The sequence below is a fragment of the Maniola jurtina genome, chromosome 21, assembly GCF_905333055.1.
Source record: "Maniola jurtina chromosome 21, ilManJurt1.1, whole genome shotgun sequence".
Lineage (NCBI taxonomy): Eukaryota > Metazoa > Arthropoda > Insecta > Lepidoptera > Nymphalidae > Maniola > Maniola jurtina.
Window position 1 is genome coordinate 5109924 of NC_060049.1, and position 19314 is coordinate 5129237.

The window sequence follows — 19314 nt, forward strand, 5'->3', positions numbered from 1 at the left end:
AGGCCTCCAATTTGCTTGTCCACATCTGACCGCTTTGCCTGGGTAATGGGCATCGGTGATGACTGCGAAAGCCGAGCCAACTCATCATTTTCATTATACACCTTATTGTTTACTAGATAATACCCGCGACTTCGTCCATATAGATTGGGTTAGGTTTTTTAAATCCCCGATCCCGTGAGTAAAAGTAGTAGCCCGGTCAATTTCAAATCAAACTTAAAACTTACAGTTTGGTTGAAAAAAGTCATATTCGCGAACTTAGACCTTGAATATTTTTTTTCACAAAATGTCAGATCGATGGGGACTTTTCACATTTCATTTCTAATGGCGTTCCGAACATTCGTACATCAGCTCTATGCGAATTATTATTGTAATCTTTAATGTCTATTTTGACTGGGCTATAGCCTCTATCCGTCTCCGAGATGCAGGCTATACTTACCTATCCTTATTAACCCCCCCAGACCCAAAAAGAAGGGTGTTATAAGTTTGACGTGTGTATCTGCGTGTCTGTCTGTTGCATCGTAGTCCTAAACATTATGGAATAAATATTATGGATTAATATCAAACGAACTTTAATAAAATTAATAACATTCGCAATAGATATATATAATTTCCTTGAACCACTTGTATTATCTTATCAAACGTTATCGTCACTTTGCATTTACGGTCCGGCTTCATTAAATATCGCCTTGCCTAGTGTACTTGTTACTTCCATACCTTTTTGGTGTACCTATTGTTATATATTATAGATAGGTTGTGTATCGTGAAACCAGTTCCCGAGATGGGAATCTCCTGTGACTCATGCCTATACAACGCAGTGACTGTAATGAACTGTCATAGAATGCGTGTCTAAAAATTTGGCTTTGTGTTCGGGATCTGTCAAAGATACTGTACTGTTTTTGTAATTGTAGAGGTGGTTGTATGAGTGATTTGATTAAAAAAGTGTCTAAAATATTTTGATATGTGTGTGCGTATCCATTGAATCCAAAAAAGTTGTGGAATATTAGTGATTTCAGTAGAAAAGTGCACTGGATTTGGGTTTCCGTTAGGTTTATTTGGAAAATCTTGAATCTAATAAAAAATTGTAATCATTCTAGGTAGAATATGTCTAAAACGTTGTAAACTTTGAGTGATTTTTAGTAAAAATTGAATTGTTAGCGGTAGTGTTTGGAATTTGGAAATTTTGAATCTAGTGAAAAAGAGACTTATTGATATTTAGTACTAGATGGAATATGGGTGATTTAAATAGAAACGTGAATTGTTTTAGCGGTTTCCATGTGTGCGATAGTGTGTGCGATGCGAAATATCACATTTATCGGAATTGCGTGAAGGCGAAAAAGAAAATTAAAGAGAAAATATTCGATTTTGACAGGTGAGTGAGAAATCAACATAGGACATCCCTATAAGGTATTACACATCCTCACCTTTAGATAGGTATTAATTAGATAATGATTGCGACTGGAGCACTGTTAGAACTTCACTGAAGTTAGGTATTACTTAGGTACCTAAGAAGTGTTGTAGAAATGGTGACCGAAGACATGTCAATTTTTTGGGTTCCGTACCTCAAAAGGAAAAACGGAACCCTTATAGGATCACTTTGTTGTCTGTCTGTCTGTCTGTCAAGACACCTATAGGGTACTTCCCGTTGACCTAGAATCATGAAATTAGGCAGGTAGGTAGATCTTATAGCACAAGTACAGGAATAAATCTGAAAACCGCGAATTTGTGGTTACATCATTTAAAAAAAATTAAAATGATGTGTCTCAATTTTCACAGTAAGATAACTAGGTATACCAAGTGGAGTATCATATGAACGGGCTTTTTACCTGTACATTCTAAAACAGATTTTTATTTATTTTTATGCATAATAGTTTTTGATTTAACGTGCAAAATGTTGGAAAAAATACCCGAGTGCGGAACCCTCAGTGCGCGAGTCTGACTCGCACTTGGCCGGTTTTTAATCCCTATTCCGCCCTATTGTATACCTGCATCATATTAGTCAGAATCACTTTATTCCTATTAGGTATACCTATCCCTATCAGGCACACACTCATTATCGCATAGTTGGGAAAAAACTACTTTCACTGGGGAAAACCAGCCTTAAATTACGAATGGAGTACATCTATAGTATAGAATAGTCTATCGTGACTAGATATCAGATATACCTAATGACTTTCTTTGTAACTTACCATTATCAAGATAACCTTAAACCATAGTCCTACAAACCTATTTCATTTAGTAATCTATTAGATACCTACTTGGTATTAGATATCAGTTCACTTGAATGAATAGTTATTAAAGATGCGGAAATCCTTATGGCTTCACTAAACTAAAATTAAGTATGAAGTAGATACCTACTTAAATAATACTTAGTTAAATTTTGTATTAAGTATTAAGTATTATTAGTTTAATTGGTAGGTACCTTTTACAGATTTCTCGTACATAATACTCAAAAATAATCGAGTTTAATGACTATTATCGTACTTTGATCTTTGAAAGAGTAAAAAAATCATAAACTTGTTTTAGATACGTACAAGGTTTTTATTAATTTCTGTTCGTTTAAATAAATATTCTTCAAATATACTTGCATATAATATGCTAGCCGATGCCCGCGACTTCGCCCGCGTGGATTTAGGTTTTTCGAAATCCCGTGGGAACTCTTTGATTTTTCGTGATAAAAAGTGCTAATCCAGGATATTATCTATCTCCATTCCAAGTTTCATCCAAATCCGTCCAGTAGTTTTTGCGTGAAGGAGTAACAAACACACACACACACACAAATATACACAAACTTTCGCCTTTATAATATTAGTGTGATAGTGTGAAGTGTGATGCAGAACGATTCTGAAACGTTATCTTTTTTTAAACTATACTTACTATTTTGGTAACTGACTTTACCTTAACCTAGACCTATCTAGTACCTAGCCTCTATATAATAATATACTCATGTGCCTCTATTACCTAACAAAAAACTAATGTAATTGTAAATTATTTTAATATTATTCTCTACCATAATATTACAGACTAGCTGATGCCCGCAGCTTCGCCCGCGTGGATTGGTCAGATCCCCTGCAGCATCAGGATTGAGGAGTTGGAATCCAAATTTTTTATGAAACAATGTCGCAAAGTTCCTCTATCGATTAAAAAAGAAATGACGCAAATCGGTTCAGAAATCTCGGAGATTTCGGTGTACATAGGTAGAAAAACACAACTCCCTTTTTGAAAGTCGGTTAAAAAAGTAGCCTATGTTACTCCCTGGTCAATTCTCTACTTGTCTGTGAAAACCCCGTCAAAATCGGTCCAGCCGTTCCGAAGATTAGCCTTTTCAAACAGACAGACAGACAGACAGACAGACAGACAAAAATTTTAAAAACGTGTGATTCAGCTATAGTATCGTTCAAATAACCATATGACCTTAATATGCGGTAGTTATTTCGATATTACAGACAGACACTCCAATTTTATTTATTAGTATAGATTTTTCTATAATATTTTTTCTAGTTTACATAAGTAATTAAGTCATGGAAAAAAAACAGTTTTTTGGACGCAAGGTCTTCACATATTCCTGTTTATATGAATATAAATCATTATGTTATATTCATAGAATAATTCTGAACCGTTCATCTATACTATAATATTATTATAAGGAGGTAAAGTTTATACGTTTGTTTGTAGGAAGTATCTCATGGAACTATTGAATGGATTTTGAAAATTCTTTCAACAGTAGAAAGCTACATTATCCCTGAGTGATATAGGGCATAGGCTATATTTTGTTTAAAAAATAGAGATCCTTGCGAAACTTGTAATAAACCATCCGTACAAAGCCGGGGCGGGTTGCTAGTTACTTATATATATAATGTAGTAGATGAAGTATACATTTTGTAAAATGACTTTGTAGCTATAGTGCGCGACAGGTTGAAGTAGCAACCGGGGTGGGGACGCCCCGCACACCCGCACAGCCTCCGCGCTAACCCGCTGCGGATGTGCGCGGGTGACGTGCGGGTGTGCGGGGCGTCCTCCCGCATGATACCCCGATTGCCATCTCAACCTGTCGCGGACCATACATATGTATGTATGTAGTTAAAAAATTCTGAAAGGTTACTAAGCGTGCACTTCAATTCCAAAAATGTATGAAAAATCTTAAATATTTTATACAATGTGAACATGTTGGCTTCGAGCTTCAATTAACTTAACGTGTTATGCATCGGTCGTCCTTATCAATAAATCTTGTATCGATTTTTTAGAAAATGTGACTTAACACTATTATTATAAAAGTTAGATTAGAAAAGCACGTGGTTCAACCTTGTCGGCCTTGGTGATTACTTGGAAACTAATACATAAGAAATATATAATCAATGACACATTGACTCTCTACTGGGTTTTATATTAAAAACCCATGTAAATCTGGTTATATAAATGTAGGTATTAGTTATTATGGCCTTGTTTAATTATAGACAAGTGTTTTGGAGCGGTTTGATTCATACGCGAAATCCCAGAGTTTTACCTACATAATATAGTAGGTAGTGGGAGTAAGCCTCCCTTAGCGCAGATATCTTGATTGTCACAGTGGTACAGACTTATTATCATAGTCGAGTAGGTAAAGCTGAATGAAGGGACAAAAGAACGAGTCTTCTGGCGTAGCCTATTTAAAAAACTTGTGTCTTCTCATGATCCAATTGAATGTCAAAACCATAGACTCCCCAGAAAAAAGGCAGAGAGCTTTAGGTCATACATAGGCGAAAATTCCATCTGAAATTATAGCCGTTTTTAACCCCCGACCCAAAAAGAGGGGTGTTATAAGTTTGACGTGTGTATCTGTGTATCTGTGTGTCTGTGTATCTGTGTGTCTGTGTATCTGTGTATCTGTGTATCTGTGTATCTGTCTGTGGCATCGTAGCGCCTAAACGAATGAACCGATTTTAATTTAGTTTTTTTTGTTTGAAAGGTGGCTTGATCGAGAGTGTTCTTAGCTATAATCTAAAAAAATTGGTTCAGCCGTTTAAGAGTTATCAGCTCTTTTCTAGTTTTCTTGTAGAAAAGAAGGTTAGATAACCGTTAGGTTCATAATAATATTATGTCAATAGACAAATGTCAAGCTGTCAAGATGGACGTTGCCTAAATACATAATTATTTATTTGAAAATGATGTTTTGGAAAACTCAAATACTTTGGATCGTCGGGGGTGTTATAAATTTTTTATTTACACTTGTTGTAAATTCCTGTTTGAATGGCGATCTTTCAAAAACTTTTTGCAGTTAATCGCTTTTTAAAGATAGGACAGCAGAAATGATTGAGATTACGAGTTGGTAGGGGTAGGTAGTTATTTTATCAAAAATCATTATGTATGATGAGGGATTAAAATATGTATCTTACACTCAAAATGATCGAATAATTCCGGTTATCTTGCAAGACCGGAAACAAGTTACCCAATTATCAAACCAGACTGCTCGATCTGTACAATCCGATTTGTAATTTTGGCATTGGATATAAAAGCAGTCGTGGCCGAGCGGTTAAGGCGTCTGACTAGAAATCAGATTCCCTCTGGGAGCGTAGGTTCGAATCCTACCGACTGCGAAATATTTTTGAGTTTTTTTTTTAAATTTTGTTTTTCTTTGTTGCAGTTTAAGAAAATGTGGCCTAAACGTGCAAGATGACACTGGCTATACTCCGCTTCACCATGCATGTCTCAATGGTCATACGTAAGTATTTTTAGGGTTCTGTACCTCAAAAGGAAAAACGGAACCCTTATAGGATCACTTTGTTGTCTATCTGTCTGTCCGTCCGTCCGTCCGTCCGTGTGTCGTGTCTGTCAAGAAAACCTATAAAGTACTTTCCGTTGACCTAGAATCATGAATATTGGCAGGTAGGTAGGTCTATAGCACAAGTAAAGGAATAAATCAGAAAATATGTGCATTTTATGATGTTGTGAAAATTAAAAAGTGTTATTTCTTGTACGATGGTAAGGAACTTTCTAGTGCGACCGACTCTCACTTGACTGGTTTTTGTTATTTTTTTTAAAGAATATTAGTCATTTTAATGATTGCTAATATTCCCCTTTCCCCTCCAACTAAGCGTAAAGCTTGCGCTAGGAGTGGGTACGACAATAGTGCAACGGGTGAGATTTGAGTCCGCTCCTATAACCGTTGAGCTATTGAGGATTTGAAGTGTCACCCCTTGTTACAGAGAGGTAGTCCGCCTTCTTCTGTCAGCTGGTGCGTCGCCGTCCGTCGTGGACAAGACGGGCGCATCACCCCTTCACCTAGCGGCGTGGAAGGGCGACTCAGCCATTGTTACCATGTTGTTAGCTCATAATCCACCTGTAAATATAGATTTAGTGGTAAGTTACACAAAATTGGCTATTCTATTCCCTATTTTTTAACCCCCGACCCAAAAAGAGGGGTGTTATAAGTTTGACGTGTGTATCTGTGTATCTGTCTGTGGCATCGTAGCTCCTAAACTAATAAACCGATTTTAATTTAGTTCTTATTGTTTGAAAGGTGGCTTGATCGAAAGTGTTCTTAGCTATAATAGAAGAAAATCGGTTCAGCCGTTTGAAAGTTATCAGCACTTTTCTAGTTACTGTAACCTTCACTTGTCGGGGGTGTTATAAATTCTTAATTTACACTTGTTATTATTTTATTATTTGTACCAGAAAGTTGTAACAATAAAGATAAAAAAAAGAAAAAGTGGACAGGGAAGCATTTATCTCTATAAAAGATCTCTACCAGTGACCCTTGGCAGTGCGAGAGATTTTTTAAATGTTAGACTGCTTTAACTGTGAAGAAAAACATCGTGAGGAAACCTGCATGCCTGAGAGTTGCCCATAATGTTCTCAAAGGTGTGTGAAGTCTGTCAATCCACACTTGACCAGCGTGAAGGGCTATGGTCAAACCCCTTCTCACTCTGCAGGAGACCCGTGCTCTGTAGTGAACCGGCGATGGGTTGATCTATTACTATGGGATTAACTATTGAATTTTGTATGAAAGTCACTTGCGTACTTACAAAAGTTTATTTGTACAGACAGCGAACCAAGAAACGCCGCTAATAATGGCGGCGCAATATGGCTCAGTGAACGTGGTTGCTCAATTGGTGGACAGGGGGGCTGACGTCACTTTGCGAAACGTTAAGGACGAATCAGCTCTGGACCTGGCCGCTCAATATGGCAGGTAAGACAAGGATATAATCTGGAACGAGGGAAGGAAGGAGGGAGAGAACAAAAACGACCGACTTAGCACAAAGGATTAGCAAGCTGAAGTGGCAATGGGTAGGTCATGTCTGTCACAGAACCGACGGCCGATGGGGCAGACGTGTTCTGGAGTGGAGACCGCGTACTGGTAAGCGCAGTGTGGGACGACCAGCTCGCTGGACGATGACCTGAAGAGGTGGCAGGGAGTGGGTGGATGAGGAAGGCGGAGGACCGTGTTTGGTGGCGTGCTCTTGTGCTCTTGGAAAGGCTCTTGGTCCAGCAGTGAACGCATACAGGCCGGTGGAATGGAATGGAATAGTAACAGCACAAAACATATTAAAAAAATAATTGTGGTAACATTTAACAGTATTCAAGTAGATACTAATGTATATCCTGTGGTTTTGCGTGAGTATAATCTTATAAAACTTTGCGAAGTGTAAACACAATTATGTGAGACTTGTATTATGTACATACGAAACTATCTCTTTGAAAGCTTGGTCTTTAGAAATTAGATTTTAGCTACTTAGGGATAGTTTGCGGATGGACGCAACTACGTTTCGGTATTTATGCGGCTATGCGTAGTAAATAAAGTTTATTACTTGCTGGTTAGTTAATGTTATATGAAGTTTTACACATTTGTCGTTTTGTAGCTCTATTTTCCCCTTAGGGTTGCTGACACACTATTGCGTTGTGAAATTGAATAGGTACCTACAGAGTTTCCACGGGATTTTCAAAATCCTAGCGAACGAAGTCACGGGCATCATCTAGTATAGTAATAAATTGATAGTAGTAATTTGACGATCTCCCTAGCGCAGTGGTAAGTGCTGTGGTTTTATTAGTGGGAGGCCCCGGGTTCGATTCCCGGAAGGGGATTGGAAATTTATAATTTCTACATTTCTGGTCTGGTCTGGTGGGAGGCTTCGGCCGTGGCTAGTTACCACCCTACCGGCAAAGCCGTGCCGTCAAGCAATTTAGCATTCCGATCCGATGCCGCGTAGAAACCAAAGGGGTATAAAGCTTAATAAAAACTGCCATATCCCTTCCAGTTTAGCCCGCTTCTATCTTAGACTGCATCATCACTTACCACCAGATGAGATTGCACTCAACTTGTGTCTGAATTAAAAAACTTTCTGATAATAATAGCTGATACCTGTTGCATGATATAATGAGAAACTTATTGTTACCAGGTTGCCGACCGTGAAGCATTTGTTGGCTACACATCCAACGTTGGTGCACCAGTACAAGTACCCTAATTGGAGGGTACACAAGTTCTACTCCACCCCCCTACATAGAGCCGCCAAAAATGGACATGTGTATGTTTTACTCTAATCTTTACCCAGCAGGATTTAGAACAGGAACTTTAGAAAGAGTTAAACTGCAGCTTCTCTAGGGTTCCAAGGTGCTAGAATGGCGACCTCGCACCGGCAAGCGCAGACGCACCCGCTTCCACCTGGGCCGGAGACTTAGGGCCGGCGCACATATAGCGGAGCGCAGCGCAGAGCATTTTTACAGTAAAAATACTATCGACATTGTCCTCATTGAAATAATATCTAAAATCAATTGTTCATCCGTGCGGATACTCGCGCATCCGCGCGCAGTCCCGCGCGAGCTCGCACATTCTTTGGTAGAAATTCGCGTAATGTGTCACGCGATTACAAAATTACGCGGGCATGCTCTGCGCTGCGCTCCGCCATATGTGCGCCGGCCCTAAGAGCTCTTTTTACTTGGCGCCAGATATTTAAGTAAAGATAGGTAGTAAGTAAAGTAATTGTATGTCATGATCATCATTATCACCAGCCTGTGGACGTCCACTGTTGGACATAGGCCTTCCCTAAAGAGCGCCAACACACCCGGTCCTCAGCCTTCCTCATCCAACCACTTCCCGCCAGCCGCTATATATCGTTGGTCCATCGTGCTGGAGGGCGTCCCACACTACGCTTGCTCAAATGCGGTCTCAAGGACTTTCCGGCTCCAACGGCCATCGCCTCTACGACATGCATGGCCTGCCCACTGCCACTTCAGCTTGCTAATAGTTTGGGCAATGTCAGTCACCTTGGTTCTCCTGTGAATCGGATCTCCTCGTTTCGGATCTTATCCCTCAGGGAAACTCCTAACATAGCCCTCTCCATAGCTCGCTGAGCAACTTTAAATTTGTGGACAAGGCTGTTTGTCAGTGTCCTCGTTTCAGCACCATAGGGGAGGACGGGAAGGACACTGGTTAAAGACTTTTGTTTTCAGATATTGAGGAATTGACGATGAGAAGACTTGACTCAATTTCCCAAAAGCTGCCCAACCTAGCCCTGATAATAAACCTAGCCCTGGTCGTAATTGTATGTAAATAGTGCAATTTTACACAATAACCAAGCAATCCTATTCCACCATTTTCGTACTGTAACAAGCGGCGCAACTATTTATTGTTGAATATTAATATATGCTAATGTAAAGGCGTGTACACACGCATTGCGTATTCATATTCGTTCGTTCGTTATAACGCTTGAACGTTCCTCGTTGGCGGATTTGCACTGAATTATTGTGAGCGTGGGGCATGTCAGATATTGTCTATTATTCACATTTATGATGCTTGGTACGTGACTACGTGTCTGTTAATTTAGTTTATGTACTTTGACAGTGGTTGAATGACTACATTTTTAAGGTTCCGTTCCTCAAAAGGAAAAACGGAACCCCTATAGGATCACTTTGTTGTCTGTCTGTCTGTCTGTCTGTCAAGAAACCTATAGGGTACTTCCCGTTGACCTAGAATCATGATATTTAGTAGGTAGGTAGGTCTTATAGCACAAGTACAGGAATAAATCTGAAAACCGCGAATTTGTGGTTACATCACTTAAAAAGAAATTAAAATGTGTTTTAATTTTCAAAATAAGATAACTATTTATATATACTTTAAGCTTGTATAAAATAACGAAGATCTAGCTCGCGCTGGCTCTCTCTTTATTTGCTTTTTTGTAGAACAAAATATAGGACCATTCTTCAATGAATGAAAAAACCTCAAAATGCGTGTAAAACGCATAAATATGCAGCGACAACTGGATTCGTTACACTTGCACATGAATATTCAGCGAATTGATTCGTGACATGGAGATATTTGTCGACCATACTTGTTGATACTGATTGATTGATAGCAGAAAAAAACCCGGCCAAGTGCGAATCACTTGCACACACGCAGAGTTCCGTACCATCGTACTTTTAATTTTTTTAAATTTCATGGCGTTCATTTTGAATTTTTTATTATTTGTTGCTATAAGTGTCAGTAGAAATACAAATTATGTGAAAATTTCAACTCTCTTCTTATTACGGTTCACGAGATACAGCGCTGACAGACAAACGGCCGGACAGGCAGTCTTAATATCCGATTGCACCCTTCGGGTACGGAACCCTGAAGAGGCTATTCGAGTCATTACTAAGGCGCAATGTACACACTGGTAGAGTAGAGTGGAGCTGAAGCTGATAACAACTCTAACTGAGCTTTATTTACTTTGGCATAATGGCGGTGCGTTGGGTGCGCAGACTCGGTGCGAGTTTTTTTTAATCCTCCTATTTTGTTTTAATTTTACCAATTTCAATTGTGTGTCAAAGTACATAAATCTGAGTTATAGGTATCAAAAAGACTCGAATCTACTCCGTGGGTATGCATCGGCCCTAACAAGTTACATTTTTACAACAGGGAGGTTGTCCAACTCCTACTAGCAGCGGGCATAGACCCCAACATACGCACAAACTCCGGCACCCCACTACACGAAGCTGCCTGCTTCGGCAAGGCTTCAGTAGTGAGGATATTATTAGAAGCGGGTGCAGACCTGAACGAAGTGGATGGAAGAGACAAGACTGTTGAAGAACTCCTTGCTGATTATTCAGAAGAGGCAACGAGGCGAGTGAGACGAGCGATAAGAGGTAGGTTTAAACATATATTCGTATACATTATATTTATATATTTATTCGTATACATAACGTTTGCAGCCATCCCACTTCTGATACCCTAGATCGACATCGCATCGACTCAGTACTTATAATGGAGTATAGACAAGATTGGAATGATATAATGCTTCGGCAAGACTTCAGTAGTGAGGATATTACTAGAAGCGGGAGCAGACCTGAACGAGGTGGATGGAAGAGACAAGACTGTTGAAGAACTTCTTACTGATTTTTGGTGTTGTGATAGATAAATAATTGAGGAACTACATTTGCAGGGAACCCATAGACAAAAATAAAGCGATATTTGTTATGCTACAGTAAAAGACCTTCCAACGAAATTATCGCTCCCCTTATATTTCAATATATAAACTAATTTGTACACAATCTCCAAACTAAAATGACAGATCTTAATGTATGCGCTATCCCTTTCATAAAGCTCCCTGCGGAAAAAGATAGCACTAGATTTAGACCTGCCAATTTCGGTTTATAAATTGTGAATAAATAGCCATATAGTAGCACAATTCCATACACAAATGACAGTATTTCTTTTACATATTTTGTCCTCAATCGTAGAATGATTAAAAATAACAAAGTTTATTTTTTGGCAGAATTCAAAAACTCGTCGAGAAATAACTACGAAAGTGAAGAGGAACCACGGCCATACTCAATACAAGACTGCAGTCCCACCAGCTACCCGCACATACCCGTAATGTGAGTTCTGTGTACATTGTTATAGAGTGCAATTTACAATGACATTATTTTCTACTTTTTCCTTTGCAATACACCCTGGGTATCGCGTCCAAATTTTAGTATACTTTTAGCGAAGTTTCAGGGATATTCAATTAAAGTTTTTGTAGAGTTTTTGACATTAGTTGCTACGAGTATTCTGTCAGTCGTGATCTGTCATTTCAAATTAAAATTCAAATACTTATTTCTTTATTCGCAGAAAGAAATGTTTTTAAAAATTAGACTTGGACAGTTTTTTTCAGTAGAAATGTTTCCCCATACCTACTTATAGATGGGGAAACAAAAGTTCAGGCGAGCAAAAGTTCAAAACATTATCATATTAACTACTCAGAAACATGCGAGCCATTTCTTATATTCAGAACATATTAAAACTTTGGCGTGACTTTTTTCCTACTACACCACCTACCCTAGAAATATTAAGTGAAAAAATTTAATTTAAAAGAAAACTGGGACATAATGTATTCTAATTCAAATACTTATTCAAGAAAAAACATAAAATTTTAAAAATCTGTGTCGAAGACGTCTAAAAATTTAAATTCGTCCCCTTCTAACATTTAAATATTCGTAAAGTAATAATTATTCGCAAGAACTAAAATATATGGGTGTTAAACGAACAAAAATTGTGGGGTTTTGAATTCTTCTTTCTGTTGCATGTATTTGTTTGCTTTTTAACCCACTAACATTGCATGCCTGTACTTGAAACTTAAATTGTGTATGCCCTTTAATGTTAAACGTATTCAAATAACTAGACGGCTTGCGGGGTCTCTAAAAGTCCGCGTCGCGTTGGGGAGCGCAAAGGAGTCTCTCCGTAATTACTCCAAAGATGCTCTCAACAAGAGGATCTAAACATTCACTTTTAATTGGAGAGCGAGCGTCTCAATTATGACACACGACGCGCTACCTTTGAACTCGTGATTGCTATCTTGGTAAACGCCCTTTTTGGTTTTTCAATAGAATCTCTTAACGATTATTATTTTTCAACTGATCCTTTAAATACCCATATAATATTCATCGAACCAATGAAATTCTAAAAGTAAAGATTCTTAGCTACTTTGATTAAACTGAAAAATGTATCCAATTTTGTATTGTGATTTTGTGATGATATTATGTTGATTATTGCGAAGAACCACTCTTAAACTCGGAAAGAACAATTGCAAATCTTTTTCGTAATAAAAAAAAACATGAATACTTCTTTCTATAGATATGCAAAACAAAAACTGTCGATGCGAGCCTCATTAAAATCTTCCGTTTCTTTGATTTTGTCTAGAGACGGTCAGGTACAAGTTTGTATGACACGAGAAAGACTGCCGTCCTTTGAGGACTGTTATGGGCACAATCCAATGAAAATAAACTAACTCAGACTTTAAACGTTTTTTGCCCCCTTCTATTTTTTTGTTTATATCGTTATTTGAATTGTGATCGCGAAATTTCATTTTAACGAAGCCTCTTATTGTAAAGTTGACTATTCCAATTACAGGTGTACTGATACTGAATTGGCGTCGGAAAGGCAATCTAATGCTGCAGATAATGCTATAACTAACCTAAATATAAGTGACATAAGACGTGTGTCTAATGCTAACATTATAGCCACCGAAAACTGGAGTTTAGTAAGACAATCACTACAAACCAATAATCCGAACCATATAACTTATATGAATCAAGACCAAAGCCACGATCAGGAATTACCAAAGTACTCCAATTCACATGATTATATAAATTCATTTCTTAATTTATGGCGAAGTAAATCTGTTAACTTAAACACAGTAGAACAAACGGATATTTATGAAAATATAGGTGAAGAGGTTTCACTCAATCTGAATTTCATCTCTCAGAAAAAAAAGCCTAAGCCGCTACCAAAACCTAAGGCCACAAAAAATAAATTAACAAAAGATGAAATAATTTATGAAAATACTCCTGATGATATAAAATTATTGCGTGAACATATTTACGAAGGTATAGGGGAAAAATCTGGGTTGTCTTATGAGAAATACGCTAGGAAATCTTTTTCTGGAATATACACGTCTATGGATTCTACAAATAAAGTATCAGTAGCTAGTAGCACTCTAAAATCTAATAAAAATCGTTTGTCGGTATCTAGCGGGGCTTTATATGTAGATATGAATTCTAAATTTAATCATTCAGAACCTCTAGGGAGTTCTGGTTGTCATTTTAGAGGATCTATTAGGTGTATTCATGAGAATAGTTCTCAGTATGAAACAATGTACGAATTAAAACCTGAGGGGTTGCGTTATAATGAATATCCTTTTGAGAGACCTAAAAAAAAATTGGATCGACTGCCTTGTTTTTGTCATCTCAAACGCAATGAAGAAATATCGCGTGAGATTTTCTATAGTTGTGAGAATTTTAACCAAGCCGAGGTAGGAAATCGTTTAGATAATACGATTCTTGAAGAACATAATGACGAGACAGATTTGATGACTTTTGAGCCTTTCGAGGATGATACCATGCCAACAAAACGAATAGGAAAATCTGATAAAGCAAAAAACATATTCCTAAAGAAAATTAATCAATTGGCACAACTTTTAGTTGACTGGGATTCTGAAAAATGACGAATTAAAATATATTAACTATTTCATTTGATTTTTATATTATAAGCCCTTACATTCTATAAGTTTAATAAATATAAATAAAATATAAAAAATAAAATTTTCTCTATTTACTAAGTGATAATTTTTATTTTTCTTTCGGTGGCAGTAAATGTAAACAAAAATTAACATATTTGCTTTTAAAATAAAAATTAAATATATATTTTGTTGCTTTATGTGTTTTACAGGAAAGCCCCAGAGACCCAGAAAAACAATAACTTAAGTCATAGCCTATTAACACCGTCTTCATCTTTTGTAACAAAAAATTCACCCCAGAGTTTCGTTAAAAAGCTTGCTTCAAAATGCTTGGGCCTCAAAGCAAAATTTAACTCTGCTCCTAACATTTCTAATCATGGGTTAGAGTCGAATGTCGATGGAAAGTTAAAACATTCAGATACGAAACATAGTGCGAACGCGTTGCACATAGGGAACAGTAAATTCTTTAAAATACTGTCGAAAAAGGAGGAATCAGGTGATATACCCTGTAATGATGAATTTGATACTATATCATTAGATAGATTAGGCACGTTAAATAGAGATTCGGCTGTCAACAGAAGCAATAGGAGCTGTCCAGGATTTAAAACTTCTTTGCCAAATATTTCAGAAAATAATGAATTGGGTGAAGAATCTATCGCTGAAAGTTTAGTAAATAAAGACTCCGAGAGCGATGGCAAGAGTACAATAAAACCAGCATCACAAGTTATAAAGTATGACACCAAGCATGCTATATTTGAACCAAGAAAAAGGGATAACAGAATATCAATTACTTCAAATGTTTCTGTAGAGTCGGCTAATTTAGTGAACGAATGCTACGAATCATACGAGTTCACATCGGATAGTACTCCGATTTTAAAGCCTAAATTAACAAAGCCTGCTCCTTTAAATCCGAAGCCATCACCAAGATCTAATTTAGCAAGTCCATCGAACAATGAAAACACAATTTATGAAAATATATTGCCAGAAAAAAATAACTTTATTCGACCAACCCCTGCAGCAAGAACCTACATACCAACAAAAGTAGCAGAAAAAGAAGACGAGAAAAAAGTATTATACGAAAACATTTTAATTCAACCTGAAGTGAAAGCGCCTGAACCACCAAAAAGGAGTTTTATGATAAATACTGAGTCAAATAATTCATCGCCTAGTGTAAGTAGGTCATCTAGTATGTCTTCTGATTCTATGATCGATGAATCCAATCTAGAAGATATTCTTCTTTCAGAAAAATCAAGATCATTTCGCCATGGACAAAAATTGTTGCGTAGAAAAGAGTCTGGAAAATCTAGTATTCATCGAACTCAATCGAACGCATCCGAATTTTCAAATACAACAGAAGCTAGTGCCATAGAAAATGTTGATTGCAGTGCTGAAATTGATGAAAAATCTATGTATGCGTCAATGGTAGGAACCTTACCCAATAAAAAATCCGAGAAAGTAAAGAAAAAAGTTCTTTTTAGGCACAAAACATTCACGAATATTGAACACGATAGAAACTCAATGAAAAATTTCCCGAAACGAGACGATTCATTTCTAAAAGATACTTTGGCGAGCTATCACATTCGTGGTACTGGTCACTGTATTTATAAGGCTCCCACTGTACAAGAATTTATTTATATTTTTAACAGAGAAACACTTTACCGGGACGTAGAGCCCTTCACCAAAGTGCCCTATAGTAAAAGAGATAGCTATTTTGAAACAGCTATATGCTTTTGTCGGCCCAGACCTCCTAAAAATCACACTAGTGCCGAAGATTTATTAGATATTCAGAGCAAAGAAGAAGTGGAAGAAAAGGCAACGATAGACATGGATGCCTTCGTTAATAAAATGGAATTAGTTTCTTCTTCATTTCAGTGCTTTTGTGACTCCGGAGCATGTTCACTACACGCTAGCAGACGCGAATTTCCAACAGAACTAGTTGTTAAATTCTCTGCAATAAAGAAAAGTATATCTACACCCGATATAACTTTAGAGGCTTCTCCTTCTTCGACAGTACAAAAGCGTGGCTTATTAAAAAATAAGTCTGTTCCCGCAAATCTAGAAGAACCTTACGCAGTGGTTAATATCGATGAAGTTGTTAAAAGAAATGAGGCTAATGACAGGACAGACACCAAACTCAGTAATTTAGACAGTCCCACATATTACGTTTCAATGTCACCACATTCGTCTCTGACATCGACTGGTCGACCTTACTCTATTAAAGATATATCTGAAGTAATTTCTTTAGGATCTAATTCAACATCGACCGGCGCTAATACATCTTGTGCTTCTGATACTTCGCAATTACACAAATCCAACTCGGAACACTCTGGCCATTGGTCGTTACAATCGTGTAACTCTAACATCACAGTGGTATCCGATGTTTCGTTCAAAACTTGTTTGGAAGAATCATCAGAGGAATCGGATGCCACGATACATTCCGACGACGAAAGTTCCGACGCGGAGACTATTAAGTCCGACGTCAGTACGACGAAACGCCCTTGGATACATAGTAGTTCTTTTAGATTCGGGAACCGGGAGACTGAGGATACGAGTATAATCGAAGAGGATAGTTTGGGTTCTGCTAAATTCGAATCGTCTTCTTCGAAGTTCGAAAGTGGTATTAGCGTGGGTTCGGTGAGTTCGTCGTCGGATTGTGGCGGGGATAGTGGTGTTCCGGGGGAGGGTTGTGCCGTGTCGCTTGGTGCTTCGCTTGAGCGTGGTGGGGGGGTGGTGGGGCGTGTTCGCAGCGGGTCGGGGCGGCGGCGGTGGGACGAGGCGGAGGGAGCCAGCGAAGGTGACGCGCTCAGCGTCTCGAGCGCTGCGTCTAGCTGTGCTCCGCTTCACATGACGCATCACCACGAGTACAGTAAAGTATCGGTAAGTCACTTTTTTCAAGACAGACATAGAGTGACGGCAGCAGCATGACAGGACGTTACCCTGGTGTGGTACGATTTGTTAAACAAGATATTTTTAGAAGCACACAACACTAGGTAACTCGACAGAAACGGTGCCTGATGGCAGCAGCATAGCTCCGATGAGTTGTCGGAAGTGTGAACTCTTTCATAGTGCGTTGGACCCGTTATTATTTTCACACATTTTAAAGCGATAGCAACGGTCCAGCTGCGTCCGCGCCCTTTTCGTCAGTTCTTGTATGTATTGCAAATCCTACACCCTATCGAGCGCGTTCAGGATCGGTATCCACCAAAGCGAACATGAGCGGAGAGGTGTTTAGTTCCTCTCCGCCCATCTTCGCTTTATAGGAAGATGCAAGATGACGTAAAAAAATTGTCATCGCTCAGAAATCTTATTGGTCGACTTAAAACAGATATCTTCGCTCCGCTTCAAGTGGATACCGGTCCTTATTCTGACGTCCTGCCTCGCTGCCGTCATTTTTGGGTGCAACTCTTTTAACATGTTTCGTGTAAAAATCCAGAAATTGATGCCGGTTATAGTGATTGCAAAACAAGAAGTCTGATCTGAAGTTGCACACTGGCGATTTATAGACAGGTCATAGACAGGAGTAAATAGACACAAACCCAAGTGCAATCTGTTTTTATACAATGTGCAGTACGCCTCGTGTTCAGATTGGACTACCTGTTTTGTGCGCACTATATTATGCTATACGCAATATTTTAATGAAAGCTATTTCTAATGGTAATTCTTCAATCGATTCCCATTTCAATTAAAGTTTTGTGTATAGTATGGTGAGGCATTAGTATTTATAACTTAACCTTTTACTTTTACCTTCATTTCGATAATTTTAAAAAATATATGTGTACTTGTAGTTCGCGACATGTCGACATGGCAATCGGGGTGGGGATGCCCTGCACACCCGCACGTCACCCGCGCTATCCCGCATCGGGTTACATCCCGATTGCCATGGCGACCTATCGCGTGTATACAGGATGTAACCAGAACGCTATCAAAAACGAAAACAGGTGATAGAACTGATGATTACTAAGTTAACAATATATCGCAAATAAAACATCTGACTGACGCTAGAGGTTAACGAACGTTCCATAAATAGTTCGCAAATCAATGCCGCGTCGTAGGTGGGGCCCGAGTTTTGCACGCTATGCAATGCGGGTTCGAAAAATACTAAATCACTAAAACTACAAGATAAGGCAAATGGCCGTAATTGGCATTTTTTGTTAAGGTACTATAATAATAACGCTAAGTTTTTGCTAGCGTTTTGGGTACATTCTGTATATCCACGATGTTCCATAAATTAATGTCATATGAAAATCCGCCAGCACACCAATGACTTGTTGCACCTGACAAACGAAACCTAATAAAGTTTAACCTCAAATTAGATACAGTCACGAAATGTTTCGTGACATTCGTACAAATGATAGAATTTGTAAAATAAGCCTCATTTAGATAAACATGTAGTTCTATAGATTTGTTACTTGGAAGAAGGCAACGTCTATTTTTCCACGAGTTATATCCAAAAAAATACATTATTATGTGACGTTCCGGTATACGATACCATAATACGATACTATACCTTTTTTTTCGTGGGGAAATCCTCATGGATACCACCGCACCCGGAGAGGCACGGAGGTTATGTCGGAATCTTACCGACTAAAACCCCACGGTGTTCCACTCATCCCAGCCGCAACCCAGCCAGCGGCGCCTGCTGAAGACCCTCCTCAAGGGACCAGCATAATCTCTACTCCCGACTCGAGGACTGGTTCCTTTTCAGATGATAGAGTCCTACCCCGTGTCTATCGTCCGAAAGCCCTTCTCTAGATGGTAGGCGGCGGTCGTGGAAGACTCGCCTGCGCCCAACTATACGTACCATAATAATGCAGAAAATTGGTCGGAATTAAAATTTCAAGCGATTCATTTGTTTAGTAAAAAATCGGTTAAG

At 38.4% G+C, this 19314-nt stretch overlaps 1 protein-coding gene and 1 non-coding gene across 6 annotated transcripts in view; both read left to right on the top strand.

Moving 5' to 3' along the window:
• Positions 1-19314, top strand: part of LOC123876461 (ankyrin repeat and sterile alpha motif domain-containing protein 1B-like) — a 118962-nt gene that overhangs the window by 8844 nt on the left and 90804 nt on the right. For 2 of the 5 annotated variants that reach the window (XM_045922732.1, XM_045922733.1), the window contains exons 2-8: positions 5618-5695; positions 6180-6333; positions 7017-7162; positions 8370-8495; positions 10865-11091; positions 11721-11823; positions 14654-17318. In XM_045922732.1, coding sequence (XP_045778688.1) covers positions 5618-5695; positions 6180-6333; positions 7017-7162; positions 8370-8495; positions 10865-11091; positions 11721-11823; positions 14654-17318 — 3499 coding nt within the window. Of the gene's footprint in view, positions 1-688; positions 1370-5617; positions 5696-6179; positions 6334-7016; positions 7163-8369; positions 8496-10864; positions 11092-11720; positions 11824-14653; positions 17319-19314 lie in introns of those variants that run through there. The other 3 variants (XM_045922735.1, XM_045922734.1, XM_045922731.1) reach the window with 3 other exon arrangements.
• Positions 5489-5570, top strand: Trnas-aga. Its single transcript has one exon. It is a non-coding gene; the product is annotated as a tRNA-Ser (tRNA).